At 38.2% G+C, this 16304-nt stretch overlaps 1 protein-coding gene across 2 annotated transcripts in view; it reads left to right on the plus strand.

Moving 5' to 3' along the window:
- ZC3H6 (zinc finger CCCH-type containing 6) overlaps window positions 1-16304 on the plus strand; it is a 59231-nt gene that overhangs the window by 14897 nt on the left and 28030 nt on the right. For both annotated transcript variants that reach the window (XM_045827199.1, XM_045827200.1), the window contains exons 2-3: window positions 4797-4977; window positions 13543-13665. In XM_045827199.1, the coding sequence (XP_045683155.1) occupies window positions 4797-4977; window positions 13543-13665 (304 nt within the window). The remainder of the gene's footprint in view (window positions 1-4796; window positions 4978-13542; window positions 13666-16304) is intronic.

Genomic DNA, 16304 nt, shown 5'->3' on the forward strand with positions numbered 1-16304 from the left:
AGGGTAGAGAGGATGTGTATCAAGACTGTGGCTGGCAGACCAGGCAGTCCCACATTAGCATGTAGATAAACAGGGAGGAGCAACTGGGGAGTGAGACAGACAGCACAGCCCTTGTTTCCAGCGCTGGGAAAGAAAGCTTTAAAACCTCTGGCTATAAAAATCTGTGTGGGTTGTGGTGGCAGGAGAAACTGCCGGTATCACAGGAGAGTCCATTGGAGGATCCTAGAACAAACACAAGCCCACCCACCCTGCAGCCAGCACTAGAAGGGTGCAATTTTGCTTGTGGATAATGGGGGAAGTGACTGAAATCCGGGCAAGAGCCGAGAAAGTGGCATTGTTCCCTCTCTGCCCCTTCCCAAATACAGCACCACCATGCATCCAAGTGGGTTGCCTGGCCCTGGTAAATACCTAAGGCTCTGGTCCTTACAATGTAACAGGTGCTTGAGGCAGAGATATATGGCCCAAATGAAAGAACAGATCGAAATTCTGGAAAAAGAACTAAGCAACAAGGAGATAGCCAACCTATCAGATGCAGAGTTCAAAACACTGGTAATCAGGAGGCTCACAGAAATATTAAGTATGGCCTCAAAATGAAGGAAGAAAGGAAAGCTATGCAAAGTGAAATAAAGGAAAATGTACAGAGAACCAACAGTGAAGGGAAGGAAACCAGGACTCATATCAATGATTTGAAACAAAAGGAAGAAATAAACATTCAACCTGAACAGAATGAAGAAACAACAATTCACAAAAATAAGGAGAGGCTTAGGAGCCTCAGGGACAACTCTAAACATTCCAACATCCAAATCATTGGAGTGCTAGAAGAGGAAGAACAAGAAATTGAAAACTTCTTTGAAAAAAAAAATAATGAAAGAAAACTTACCCAATATGGCAAAGGAAATAGACATACAAGTCCAGGAAGCTCAGAGAATCCAAAAGAAGTTGGATCCAAAGAGGAACACATCTAGGACATCATAATTACATTACCCAAGATTAAAGGCAAGGAGAAAATCTTAAATGCAGCAAGAGAAGAGGAGACAGTTACCTACAAAGGAGTTCCCATAAGATTATCAGCTGACTTCTCAAAAGAAGCTTTGCAGACAAGAAGGAGCTGGAAAGTATTCCAAGTCATGAAAGGCAAGGACCTCCATCCAAGATTACTTTATCCAGCAAAGCTATCATTTAGAATAGAAGGGCAGATAAGGTGCTTCCCAGATAAGGTCAAGTTAAAGGAGTTCATCATCACCAAGCCTTATTATATGAAATGTTTAAGGGACTTACCTAAGAAGAAAAAATATGAACAATAAAATGACAACAAACACAACTATCAACAACTGAACCAAAAAAAAAAAAAACCCCACTGAGAAACAGAATAAGCAAACAGCTAGAACAGGAACAGAATCACAGAGATGGAGATCACAGGAGGGATGGGGTATGGAGAGAATGGGGGAAAAGAACAAAGGAATAAGAAGCATAATTAGTAGGTACAAAATAGATGGGGGGAGGTTAAGAATAGTACAGGAAATGGAGAAGCCAAAGAACTGATATTTACAACCCATGGACACGAACTAAGGGGTGGTGGGGGGAGATGCTAGAGAGAGCACAGGGCAGAGGGGTAAAGGGGAGAAAAAAATGTGACAACTAGTAGTGTAATCAACAAACTATTTAAAAAATAAGAATAAAGATTTATTTTTAGGGTGAGGGGAAGGGAGGGAGAAAGAGAGAAAGAAACATCAATGGGGGTTGTCTCTTGGAAGCCCCCAACTCAAGGTTGAGTCCTGGCATGTGCCCTGACTGAGAATCAAATTGTCAACCTTTTAATTTGTGGGATGACACCCAACCCACTGAGCCACACCAGTCAGGGCAAAACTTTCTGTATTTTCACAGTGAAAGAATTTATGTAAAGAAGAAGGACTCTAATTCTATGCAGCACTTTCAGCTTGAGTGCTCTATGTATTTAAGGAGCTGTAGTCAAAATGCTGAATATGAATTAGTGGTTTTAAGATTAAAAAAAATGCTGCCCTGTCCAGTGTGGCCTAGTTGGTTGAGCGTTATCTTATAACCTGAGGATTGAGGGTTCGATTGCTGGTCATGGCACCAGCTTACAGGTTCAAGCCCCAGTCCAGACATGTCAGGTGGCAACTGATTGATGTTTTTTTTCTCTGTCTCTCTCAAAACAAAACAAAAACATTGCAAAATGTCCTTGAATAAAGATTAAAAAAAAAAGATAAAAATGCTTTAAGGAGCTCGCCCTGGCTGGTGTGTCTCAGTGGATTGAGCTCAGCCCTGTGAACCAAAGGATCACTGGTTGGGTTGCGGGCCAGGTCCCCAGTAGGGGGTGTGCGAGAGGCAACCACACATGGATGTTTTGCTCCCTCTCTCCTTCCCTTCTCTCTCTAAAAATAAATAAATAAAATCTTTTTTAAAATGCTGTAAGGAGCTCAAGTTGGAAGAGATACTGAGCACCCATGGGGCTTTTTGTTGCTGTTTGTATTTTAAATTTTACAGTGTAAAATTAGACAGTAAAAAACAATTCTTAAATGTACAACTTACGAAGTTTTGCACATAGTATATGTGTATATAGTGTACACAGATAATATCCAGAATACCTGAACTCCCAGAAGGCTCCTTAGTACCTGGTGTTTGTTAGTTACAACCTTTCAAGAGGTCATCACTATTCTCACTTAATGTAAACGTGGATTTGTGGTGCACGTGAATGGCATCAAATGAATCTCTCATGTCCGGCTTCTTATGATTATATCATGAGATTCCTTCATACTGTATATAGCAGTTAAGTTTATTTGCTTGATAGTATTGTATAAGTAAGGTATCAATTTATGTATCCACTCCTGTTCATAGAGATTTAGGTGGTTTGTAATATTTTCACTATTATGCCTAAAGCTGCTAAGAACATCCTCATACTTGTCTTTTGGTGAATATATGCACTCGTTTTTCTTGGGTCATAAAGCATTATTATATTATAAAAGTTCAGAGCCTTTTTCTTAAAACAGCTAGAATGCCTAGCCTTACAAGAAATTTTCGAGTTCACCTGAATGGATATATACCTCTTTGATTCTGTAATAGAAACTACAAGAAAATAACATTGATTTCACTGTCTGTTTGGGATGATATCATGGGCTGTTCTATAATGGCAAGGGTTATGGATGTTATACATTTGGTCATTCAGTAAGCAGCAGTGTATCATGTTAGGAGTTAGAGATAAGCTATGAAAGACACTCATATACCCTGCTTCCACCAACCAATGAACAACTTATTCAAATGTAATGTCTAGAGTGCAGTGATAAAGAGATGAGAATTATTAGGGGAGTACTTAGGATGGATCATTTCACCTAAATGTGGGTAGTTAGTGGAGGCTTTTTGGAGAAAGTGACATCTAAACTGAGTCCTAAAGATTGAATTGGAATTAGCCAAGTGAAGGAGTGAGGGGTGAGTGTTGAGAGAAGCCAGGCAATGAGGTTCTCTAAGTCAGTATTTCAGGCTTGGAAAGTAAGGAAATTGAAAGTACTATAGCTGGGTAAGCAGGGACTCTGTGATAAAGGGCCTTTTGGCAATATCAAGGGGTTTTGACATCCTCCTCAGTCAGTGATACTGCCTTTTTATCATAGAAAACTTTACCCATAAAGTGAGAATTGTAGAATTAACCCTCTTATATACATATCTCACTGTCCAGCAATTCCAGCTCATAGCCAATCTTGTTGAGACCACCTCCTCCATCGCAGTGAATTGTTTTGATGCAAATGTGAGCTATTGCATCATCACTGAAGATTTTTAGCAGGAGTGTGACGTGATCAGTTTTGCATTTTAGAAATCACACATTTGTGGTAATTTTAAGTAAAATGCACATACGATAGTTCTGGTGCTTCTCATTTGCTTCCAGTCACACACAGACATCTGTCTTTCTGTACTACCATCTACTATTTGTAGTAGTTTGCATTTTTCAAACTGTATGGAAGCAGGATTAAATGTTAGAATTATTTTATGTATTTATCTTCACATGTAGATCAATTGGTGAATTTGCATTTAAAAATACTATTAATGAACACTTTGGCTTCTATAATTGTGAACATGCCATAATCAACATAAAGGTTTGTTTCTAGGATTCAGCCTCCATAATAGCAAAGATACTGGTATTTGGGAAGTAGAATTAGATTTATGGTTTTACTATGAATATTTTTTCCAGATTCAAGTTGAGGAATTTACTATTCTGCCTTGGCTTTGTTTGGTTAAAGTTTTGTTATTTACCTGTTGAAATTTGCTTGTTGAAGTTTACTCTGATGATGAAAATTAATATAGATTGCTTTTATCTTAAAACTATTTATAGTTGTCAAAGGTCCTTAAGTTAAAAATCCCTTCTGTAGTTAGAGTCTCTGTTTTCTTCCTCAAGTGTTTTAGCTTCACGTTTTTATAAAGTATTTTAGTGGATGGTAACTATTGCAATACTTTGGAATGGTATTGCATTTATGCATTTATTTTGTCAGAGTCAGTAATCTTAATCTGAGTCAGAGGTTGGCACACTTTGGCTGCTGAGACTGGTTCATACATTTTTTGAAGGTTATTTTGAAAAAAAGGGAAGAATTTGTCACAGAAACTGTATGTGGCCAGCAAATTTAAAATATTTACTTACACTCTGGTCATTCACAGAAAAAGTTTGCCAACCCTGATCTAAGTTATTATAACTTAAATGCTTATCACATGCTTCTTTTCTTTTGGAAATGTTTTTGTAATAATTTGTTTTAGATTTAACATTTAAAAATTAAAATTTTCATTATCTTCTACAGAGAAGATGGTGAATTAGAAGATGGTGAAATAGATGATGCAGGATTTGAAGAAACACAAGAACAGGAAACAAAAGAGGATGAGAAGCAGAAAAATGAGAAAGCCTACAGAAAATCAAGGAAAAAACACAAGAAAGAAAGAGAGAAGAAAAAATCCAAAAGGAGAAAACGTGAGAAACATAAGGTTAGTTAGAATCTACTTTTTATTCTTTTGGTAAATTTTTATGAAATATATAATACTGAAGATTAGGAAGTATAAATCATTGCCTATTTTCTAATAAAACATGGATTACATCTTTATGTGATTAATACATTTTTGAACATGAATATTATATGAATTACTTTAAAGATTTAAAAAATAAAGTAGCTTTTAATGCAAATTAAAATACATCTTTTTAATTGATGGAAGTTTGTGGGATGCTGAAGCTTAAGAAAAGAAAGTTTCATTCTCTGCAGATACAGATTAACAACACTGGCATTGTCCATCCATTTATTGGTTTATTCACATGTATCACATGCTTGCTGTGGAAGTTTCTGTGCTGTGTGCTTGGGGTTACAGTAATAAGTGAAGAGGTCTCTCTTCTTTTAGAGATGAAGAAGGGATGGAGAAAGGCAGTGAACCAATGAAAAAACAAATGCTATCAAGAAAACAGAATGCTGAATAGATGTGAATTGGAGTAGAGAAGGGAAAGCTGACAACGAACTTAGGGGAGTGATGTAGTTTTTGAAATCCCCTGAATTTCTCCCATAAAAACAAAGCAATTAGGATAGCAAAATCAAAAACTTACTGGCAATATCTACAAAAAAATGAACTAACAAGTTATCCCCACAAATGTCAGAAATACGAATGTGTAAGACTAAACCACAAACAACAATTGCATAATGAAGCAGAGAGAAGGTAAAGGAACTTCCAGAAAACAAATTGCCAACAGGTGTTCCGCTCAAATGGCGGGTCCCCAGTGAACATGGAAGAAGCCTGAGGGTCAAACTGGGAACAGCAACAGAAGCTGAGAGGGGCTTTTGTCGTTCTATTTCACTTGAGAATGTAAGAGGACCATGTAAAATTGAATGGTACTGGAATGAATGACTGGGTGAGAAAATGAAAATGATCTACACACACACATATTTTACTTATAAAACAAGGACTAAATGGACACAAAGGGGCAGAATACTATTATCAGAACATTGCAACTGTCAAAATGTCAGGAAAAACAGAAGAGTACAGGTAAGCAGGATAAGCTTATTGATTACCTTATAGACATTAGCTGAGAATAAAAGGATATACTTCAAATTATTATCCTAGGAATGAAAAAGAGAAAGCAGAAGAAGGAGTTACTGTTTAATTTCATTATTGGTTCTATTTGTAAACAAACAGTATGTAAAGAAGACACTGATTCAGGTTAATGGAAAATGGCAGTATAAGGGAAATAGTTTATGCATAATAATTCTCTTAAAACTTAAACGTGATTAGGTTACCAGACATTTCACCTAAGGAGTATATTATGAAATGAAGAGGGGGAAACTTAAGAATGAAGCAAATATGTGTGAAGACAAAGCATAATTAGGAGAAAAGAACCTAGAAAAGCCAGCAGTTTCCACTAAGGGCTAAAATCTTGCCTTCTCCAGAGAACTAAACCTAAGTGGGGAATATGTTGCAAGGATTAAAAGGTGATTGCTTTACAGTGTGCCTCTTCTGACGTGGACTTCTGCTTGCAGCTGGTGGGAAACCTAGCATTCTGTGCCCATCCACATCCCAGCTTATCCTCTCATGGATGTCTTTGTTGAAGCAAGCACCCTAGTGGCTTTTAAGTGCTTGACCCCTGCCCGAGGGTGCAGCAGTTTCTTGAGAGGGAGAGAGCAAGACCTTCACCTAGCAAATGTAACATTGTCCCTCCTTGCAGGTCCTGCCAGGGGTATTTGAATGTAAATTGAAGTGCTAGAGAAAAGAAAGGTGCTATGAGAAACCACCTAGGAGAGAGAGAAGCTAAAAGCCACCTGGGGGAGAGATGCTGCAAGTTTATAACAGGCCCACGATCTAAATGACTTTTCTTCTGGCCAGATTTAGAATCAGAAAAGGCTAAGGAATACAGGTGGTGGGTGATGGGAGTTCCCTGTGAGGCCTCTGCACTCCTTAGGGATGGACCTCAGACACCTCTGTGAGGCTTCCACTCACACAGGGACAGCCAAGGATTTGGGTGGGAGGGAAGAATTGCCTCTTTTGTCTTTGGAGCCAGGGCAGAACTGGACACTTATTTCAGATTTCATTGTTTCTCCCTCCAAATACAGGAGTAGCACCTTTGAATGCCCCACCCTCACAGCACAGCATTTCCTTTACCCCAAAGGTGAGAAACTGTACTCATAGCGTCCAAATGGCTGGAGACAAAAGAGTGAAATCTAAGTCACTGCACAATTTACATGTCACGGGAGAAACTCTCAGAAACTCCATTCTTACTGATGCAGTAGAGAATTAAAGATCAGCAAGCCTGCTATCATGTAAGCAAAGTTTATCAGTGCTAAGTTCTAATGGGAAAGCAAAAGCAAGGGTGACAAAAGCAGGGTCACCAGTGGATGGGTGTAAACACCCAGGTGGCCAAAAAAAGAGGACTCTTCCTTTATTCTGAGGACTTATACAGTTGGTGGGATGGGGTTGAGGGAGTTACATATTGATTGACAGGTAAAGGTGGTGCCACCTCCGCCTCTCAAAGAGGTGACTACCCAAACATAGGTATGTGTGGAGGGGATCTATTAACCCAAATCCTTACCTTGCTTCACTCTCTTTATTCATGCATAATAAGTCTCTTAAACACACATCTTCCTAAATACCAAAAGATATACCAAACAATGCAAAGTCCAACTCTGAGCTATGAACAAAGGAAAGATTTTAAAAATGGGTAAAGCTATACAGGCAAATGGAAAGAGAAGGTAGAAGTCACAACATTGATATGTGAAAAAGTCAAGTTTAGGTCAAAAAGGCATTGAAAGAAACAAGCGCATTTTATGTTAGTAGTTACAACTTACAGTGAAGATACTAATATTTCATATCATCCAAAACACAAACCTTCATATAGCAGGAACTATAGGAGCTATGAGAAGAAATAGGAAGGAACACACTAATAACAGGAGATATACCAGTATACCTCCCTTAACCCAAAACAATTAACCAGGTAGATGAAAAGGTGGTAAGGATATTAAAGAAATATAATAAATATATAGTAAGCTGTATATCCTGAGAATGTATTTCCTTGCCAAGTACATCCAAACAAACCATATTGTAGGCCACAAAGAAAACTCCAATGCAATAAACCACAATGCAATAAAACTAGACATTAGTAACAAAGTCAAGAAACAAAAATGCCTTTGTTTTTTAATTTGAATACTTGCTATACTTTTTGTATACAAAACTGAGTACACATTAAAACTACAGAATTTCATGAAAATGATGATAAAATCTTGACATCTAAGTGTTATTGGAGTACAGCTAAAGTGATTACCAGAAGAAAAATTATAGAACTATAGTACTAAAAACTAGAAAACCGCAAAGTAAGACTAAAGAAATAGGAGGGAGGACTTCTGGCCAAGATGGAGGCATAGGTAGACACACTGTGCCTCCTCACACAACCAAAATAAGGACAACAATTTAGAAACAAAACAATAACCAGAACTGACAGAAAATTGAACTGTATGGAAGTCTGACAACCAAGGAGTTAAAATAGACACATTCATCCAGACTGGTAGGAAGGGTGGAGTTGGGCTTCCTGGCAAAGAGAGGTCGAAGCAAAAAGAAGTGGTGGCACTGGGCATGCAGGCGGCAGCTGGAAGACCCAGGGTGCGGAGTGGCAACAGGCAGACCCAGCAAGGCAGCAATTGTGAAGCAGGGCATGGTGCGCAAGGCGGCTGGCTGACCAGGCAGTCCCACATTTGCACGCAAATAAACCAGGCGAAACTGGGGAGCAAGTCAGACCACACAACCCAGGGTCCCAGCTTGGGGAAATAAAACCTCAAAACATTGATTGAAAACACCTGTGGGGGTTGAGGTACTGGGAGAGATTCTCAGCCTCACAGGAGAGTGTGTTGGAGAGACCCACAGGGTCCTAGAACGTACACAAGCCCACCCACATGTAAATCAGCATCAGAAAGGACCAGTTTGTTTGGGGGAAGTGGCAGAAGGGACTGAAATCCAACAGAGAATAGAGCAAATGCCATTGTTCCCTCTCAGACCCTGCCCCACATACAGCATCACAACCCAGCCATGTGGGTTGCCCTGCTCTGGGGAATATCTAAGTCTCTGCCCCTCATACTTAACAGGCACAACCAGACAAAAAAAAAAGAAAAAAAAAGGGCCCAATGAAAAAACAGATCAAAGCCCCAGAGCAAATACCACTGAGCAATGAAGAGATAGCCAAACTATCAGATGCACAGTTCAAAGCACTGGTAATCAGGATGCTCACAGAATTGATTGAATTTGGTCACAAATTAGATGAAAAAATGAAGGCTACACTAAGTGAAATTAAGGAAAATGCACAGGGAACCAATGGTGATGGGAAGGAAACTGGGACTCAAATCAATGGAGTGGACTAGAAGGAAGAAAGAACCAACCAACCAGAAAAGAACGAAGAAACAAGAATGCAAAAAAATGAAGAGAGGCTTAGAAACCTCCAGGACATCTTTAAACGTTCCAACATCCAAATTATAGGGGTGCCAGAAGGGGAAGAGGAAGAGCAAGAAATTGAAAATTTATTTGAACAAATAACAAAGGAGAACTTCCCCAATCTGGCAAAGGAAATAGACTTTTAGGAATCTAGGGAGTTCACAGAGTCCCAAAGAAGTTGGACCCAAGGAAGAACACACCAAGGCACATCACAATTACATTACCCAAGATTAAAATGAAGGAGAGAATCCTAGAAGCAGTAAGAGATAAGGAGACAGTTACCTACAAAGGCGTTCCCATCAGACTGTCAGCTGATTGCTCAAAAGAGACCTTCCAGGCAAGAAGGGGCTGGAAAGAAGTATTCCAAGTCATGAAAGACAAGAACCTACATCCAAGATTGCTCTATCCAGCAAAGCTTTGATTTAGAATGGAAGGGCAGATAAAGTGCTTCTCAGATAAGGTCAAGTTAAAGGAGTTCATCACCACCAAGCCTTTATTATATGAAATGTTAAAGGGACTTATCTAAGAAAAAGAAGACAAAAAACATGTACAGTAAAATGACAGCAACCTCACAATTATTAACAACCACACCTAAAACAAAAAGAAACTAAGCAAACAACTAGAACAGGAACAGAACCACAGAAATGGAGGTCACATGGAGGGTTAGCAACAGGGGAGTAGGAGGAGGAGAGAGGGGGAAAAGGTACAGAGAATAAGTAGTGTAGATGGTAGGGAGGAAATAGGGGAAGGGTAAGAATAGTAAGGGAAATGTAGAAGCTAAAGAACTTATGACACATGGACATGAAATGAACTAAAGGGGGGGAATGTGGGTGGGAAAGGGTGTGCAGAGTGGAGGGGAATGAAGGGGGAAAAGGGGACAACTGTTGATTATAGCATAATCAATAAAATATATTTTAAAAAAAGAAAAAAAATATATTGTTCCCTGCAATCATGAAAGAAAACTGACTCTGGAATCAAAGAACTGGTTTTGAATCCTGGCCTTTGTGTCATCTGTTGTTAATCTTAAGTAGGACCTTTTCCTCTAACCATGGGTTTTCTCTTCCCATGGAGAGTAGCATAGGACTCACCAACTTTCTGTAAAAGTAGGAGGCAAAAGTGTTTTTGGAAAAACAAAAATCTTATTTTTATAGCCTAGATTAGTTTGAAGACCTACTTTGAACACTTGTTAAATACATGTATATGTATTTATTTGTATAAACCAGTTTTGAATATAAAATAAAATATTTTAAGTAGAAAAAAAAAGAAATAGGAGGGACATAGTAATGTTACAAGCAGAACTTGAAAATTAGATGAAAAACAAGTTGTTTAAAAAAATCAACAACTTTTTTGAACCATTGGCCAAACTAATAAAGAAAATAGGAAAAACAAAAATAAAATTAGATATTTTAAGGGTAAAAACTTTTGAAACTTTTAATTTATCTTTCCTCATAGATGGATATTTTCAAAATTTTAACCAGATCACCTAGCTCATTAGACACATTTTCTGTTTTTCACATTCCTGAACGTAACAAACATTGTTGCTGATTTTTCTACCACTACATAACAAGGATCTCCCTTCTTCCAATTTTAGTAAACTTGGTAACAAGGGTCTCCCTTCTTCCAATTTTGGTAAGATATTTGTTACTTTCCTCTTTTTTAAGATTTTATTAATTTTTAGAGAGAGGGGAAGGGAGGGAGAAAGAGAGAACATCAATGTGTGGTTGCCTTTCATGTGGCCCCCACTGGGGACCTGGCCTACAACCCAGGCATGTGTCCTGACTGGAAATCAAACCAGAGACCTTTTGGTTCACAGGTTGGCACTCAATCCACTGAGCTACACCAGCCAGGGCTCTTACTTTCCTTTAAGTTGCCACACACTCTAATTTTGCTAACAATCATTCAAGACAATTCAGATTTTCACCAATTAATGCTTCTTTAAGTCCTTCCAGTCTATATCCGCTTCCTGGTTCTCAAACCACTGCTACCTTTTACAGTAGATACTTGTTATGGCGGCACAGCCTTCTGGGACATCACAATCATGTTAGTAAATGCTGCTGCAACAACTTATTTAGAAATTTAAACCAACAAAAATTTATCTCCCTGTCTCTGTGGATCAGAAATGTACATGAAGCTGAACTAGGTAGCTGTAGCTCAGCATTTCTCCTGAGGCTGTAATAATCTCCAGGCTCAACTGCAGCGGGATACTCTTCCGAGTTCACTCTCTTGGCTCCTTACCATGTAGACCCTCTGCAGGATGCCTCAATGTCCTCATGGTCTTAGCTGGCTTCCTCCCAAGCAAGTGAACTGACAATGAGAGCAACCAGCAGAGCCCCCATGATGACAGTTACAGTCTTTTTATAACCTGACCTCAGAGGCACATGCCATCACTTCTGACATTCTATTTGCTGGACGGGAGTTTCTAGTTCTAGCCTGCACTCAAGGGGGGAGGAATGAATCCCCATGCCTTAAAGGTAGGGGAATAACAAATTTGTGGACTTACCGTTAAAACTACCATACAGAAATATATAGGAACACCCAAATAGGAATAATACATGGGGTGACCCTAACATACTATGACATAGGAAAGCCTCAGTTATTAAAGGAGTGGAGTGTGATACTGGTACATGGAAAACAGACAGACCGACAGAGCAGGAAATAAACTTAGATATAGACCGAATGCCTGTGGAAAATTAGTATATAATAGAGGGGCATCTCAAACGTGTGTGTAAAGATGAACTGAAGTTTCAGAGACAGAAAACACAAATTCCCTACTTGGAGTATGAGAAGGCTCCATTTCTACTGAACCCACAAATTCTACCAGTTGGTTCCAAGTATACACCACATTTGATTTTGTGTGAGAAAGCAATTCTTGCACAGAAAACAAATAACATGGCCTAATGAAGAGGAAACATTCTAGCATCTGTTTTGCTGTCAGAAAATTTTTTAAGTTTTGTTAGAAATATAACAGAACATCATACCAGTTCAATGTGCTGATTTCTTGCTTGCAACCCAGGCCTGTCTCCTACTGGCTGCCCTCTGCTCCAGGCTAGAAGGTTATACAATCTCAGGTAGGAAGGCTCAGCTCAATACCTCTTTCTCCTAGGATACTGTGACTAGTCCCAGACCCCTTTTCCCCTAAGGTTCGTTTTATTAAACTTTCTCCCTATAAGATTTGTTAATTTATGTGTCTGTAGAGTCTTTAACTAGTCTGAAATAAGCAGATAGTATATACAAATTTATTGGCTAGTGTTATGGCAAATACATTGATTAAAGAGGAAAAATACATTAATTCTACAGAGAGCTTTTATTTTATTTGGTGAGATTAGGTACATTGATCATAGCCATAAAACAATTATCACCCTGGCTGGCGTAGCTCAGTGGATTGAGCATGGGCTGTGAACCAAAGTGTCACAGGTTTGATTCCCAGTCAGGGTACATGCCTGGGTTGCAGGCCATGACTCCTAGCAACCGCACATTGATGTTTCTCTCTCTATCTCCTTCCCTTCCCTCTCTAAAAATAAATAAATAAAATATAAAAAAAAACAAAAACAAAAAAACAATTATCAAGTGAAAACTATGTAATAAAATGTAGTGTACAAAGTTAGACATTTGGGAATGTGCTAATTTTACAGTTCAAATAACATAAAAGACACTGAAGAAAGGTAGGCAGGAGTAAGGATTAGAGTTCATATTTTTAAAAAATGGAATTTGAAAAGAAAAGAAAGGGAGAAAATGTTCCACTGTTGGGAAATACCATGAACAGAGGCTGCAGGAATGTTTTGTATATGAAAGACCTCATGGAGACTGGATAGGTTTAGAAATAGTCTCATCTTATTTGTTTTATTTTTTTAATTATGTATAATTGATTATTCTACTACAGTTGTCCCAATTTTTCCCCCTTTGGCCCCCTCTAATCCCCACTCTCTCAGGCCAGCCCCACACTATTGTTCATGTCCCTGGGTCATGCATAGGTTCTTTAGCGGCTCCATTTCCTATGCTGTACTTCACATCCCCATGGGTATTCTATAATATAATAAAAAATTTAAAAAATCAACATTCTTCTCTTTGCAAAGGTAACATATTTGTTTTCTCCTTCTTTAGCATAATTCTCCATCTAGTGATGACAATTCAGACTACAGCCTTGATTCAGATGTCGAACATGCAGAAAGTTCCCACAAAAAAAGAACTGGTTTCTACAGGGATTATGACATCACATTTTCTCAGGTATTACCTTTTTTATCATAATAAGGTATACATAACATAAAATTTACCATTTTAACCATTCTTAAATATAGTTCAGTAGCATTAAGTAGATTCACAGTGTTGTGCAACCATCATCACTATCCATTTCCAGAACTTCTTCATCATCTCAAACAGAAACTGTGTTCCCACTAAGCAATAAAACCCCATTTCCCCTCCCCTATCCCCATATAACTACTGTTATACTTTGTGTCTCTGATCCCTCATATAGGTGGAATCATACGGTATTTGTCCTTTTGTATCTGGCTTATTATGCTTATAATCTTTTCAAGGTTCATCCATGTTGTAGTGTATCATGTGTCAATTTTTTTCCTTTTAAGGATGAATAATATTCCATTATATGCATATATCACATTTTTAAAAAAGATTTTATTTATTTTTTAGCGAAGGGAAGGGAGGGAGAAAGAGGGAGAGAAACAGCAATGTGTGGTTGCCTCTCACACTCCCTACTGGGGACCTGGCCCACAATCCAGGTATGTGCCCTGACTGGGAATTGAACCAGTGTGACCCTTAGCTTCACAGGCCAGCACTCAACCACTGAGCCACACCAGCCAGGGCCATATATTACGTTTTGTTTTAAGATTTTTATAGAATTTACTTTTAGAGAGAGGGGAAGAGAGGGAGAACAAGATGGAGAGAAACATCCATTTTTGGTTGCCTCTCACATACCCCCAACCTGAGACCTGACCCACAACCCTGGCATGTGCCCTGATAAGAATCAAACTAGTGCTCTTTCACCTTGCTGGTCGACGTCCAACCCACTGAGCCATACCAGTCAGCGCTACAACATTCTGTTTGTTCATTCCTCTGTTGATGGACACTTGGGTTGCTTCTACCTTTTGGCCATTGTGAGTAATTCTCACAACATGGGTGTATGTTCATAGCCATGGAATTTCTGGATTATTTGGTAATTCTACGTTTAACTTTCTGAGGAACCACCATACTGTTTCTCACAAAGGCTTTATCGTTTTACATTCCCACCAACAATGTATGAAGATTTCTGATTTTACACATCCTTGTCAAATGATATTTTCTATGGGATTTTTAAAATAATAGCCTTCCTAATGTGTATGAAATTGTATTCATTGTGGTTTTGAGGTACTGCTTTTAAAAAAGGAAAAAAATCAAACTTCAGTTCTATTCTTTGCTTTCTTATATTTTGAAAAAATATTTTACAAGTTACATGCTTTAATACATCTTGTATTAAATTTATTAATACACATCTTAATTTAGTTAAATACACATCTTGTATTAAATGTAATTAATACATCTTGTATTAATTAGTGTGCTTGGTCTGCCATAAGAAAATACTACAGGCCAGGTGGATTAAACAACAGAAATTTATTTTCTCACAGTCTGGAGACTGGAAGTCCAAGGTCAAGGTGACAGCAGGGTGGTTTCCTTGAAGATAAGGGAAGGAACTGTTTGGGCCTTTCTTCTTGGCTTGTAGAGATGGCCGCCTTCTTGCTACTGTGTCCTCATGTGATCATCCCTCTATGCAGCATGTACCCCTGGTGTGTCTCTGCATGTTCACATTTCTTCTTATAAGGACACTAATCATATTGGATCAGGGCCCACCCTGACAGTCTTAATCACCACTTTACTTATTAATTTATTTTGCTTGTAGATTTCTTTTAATCATGGTAAAAATACACTTAACATAAATTTACCATCTTAACCATTTTTAAGTGTAGAGTTCAGTAGTGTTAAGTAGTTTCACATTGCTGCACAGCCAATCTCCAGAACTTTATCTTGCAAAACAAACTCTGTACTCATTGACAACTCCCCGTTAACAAGTTGTTTTTAAAATCAAGTTTGTGTATTTAGAAATTTAACACTTTAGCACTTTAGCACAAGTTTGGCATTTTAAAAATTAAGTATTTCATTAAGCACTTTAAAAATTAAGCACATTGAAGAAAGAAATGGAAGAGGACACAAATAAATGGAAGGATATATACTGTGTTCATGGATTGGAAGGATTAGTATAGTCAAAATATCTTTACTACCTAAAGAAATATACATACTCAATGCAATCCCTATCAAAATACCAATGAGAGTCTTCTTTTTCTTAAACTTTTTTTTACTGTTGTTCAAGTATTGCTGTCTCCATTTCTCCCCCACCCCAGCCGTCCCCACTTCCTACCATTGCTTGATCCTACCCCACTTTCAGTTTTATCCATGTGTCCTCTATAGATGTTCCTGAAAACTCTTCCTCCTTTCCCCCTCATTACCCCTTCCCGCCTCCCCTCTGGTTACTGTCAGTTTGTTCTTAATTTCAATGTCTCTGGTTCTATTTTGTTTGCTTGTTTGTTTTGTTGCTTAATCATACCACTTTAAAGTCCTGATCTCTAAATACATTGTGAGGTACTGGAGGTTAAGGCTTCAACATTTAAATTTTGTGACATCTACCTCTTTAAATTGAAAAATTATTTGAAGTGTTTTAAACACAAAACATTTTAAAACATGATAAATTTTATATCTGTCTTAAATATGTTGTACTATATGAACAAAGTCTTCAGTATAAAAATCACTTGTGCTAGAAAGATTCCCAGGAGCACTGGAGAATGTTCAGGTCATTGTGCTTCTATCTGAAAAACCCCAGA

The sequence above is a fragment of the Phyllostomus hastatus genome, unplaced genomic scaffold (genome assembly GCF_019186645.2).
Source record: "Phyllostomus hastatus isolate PE091 unplaced genomic scaffold, TTU_PhHast_1.1 phas_scaffold_78, whole genome shotgun sequence".
In the NCBI taxonomy this organism is placed as follows: domain Eukaryota; kingdom Metazoa; phylum Chordata; class Mammalia; order Chiroptera; family Phyllostomidae; genus Phyllostomus; species Phyllostomus hastatus.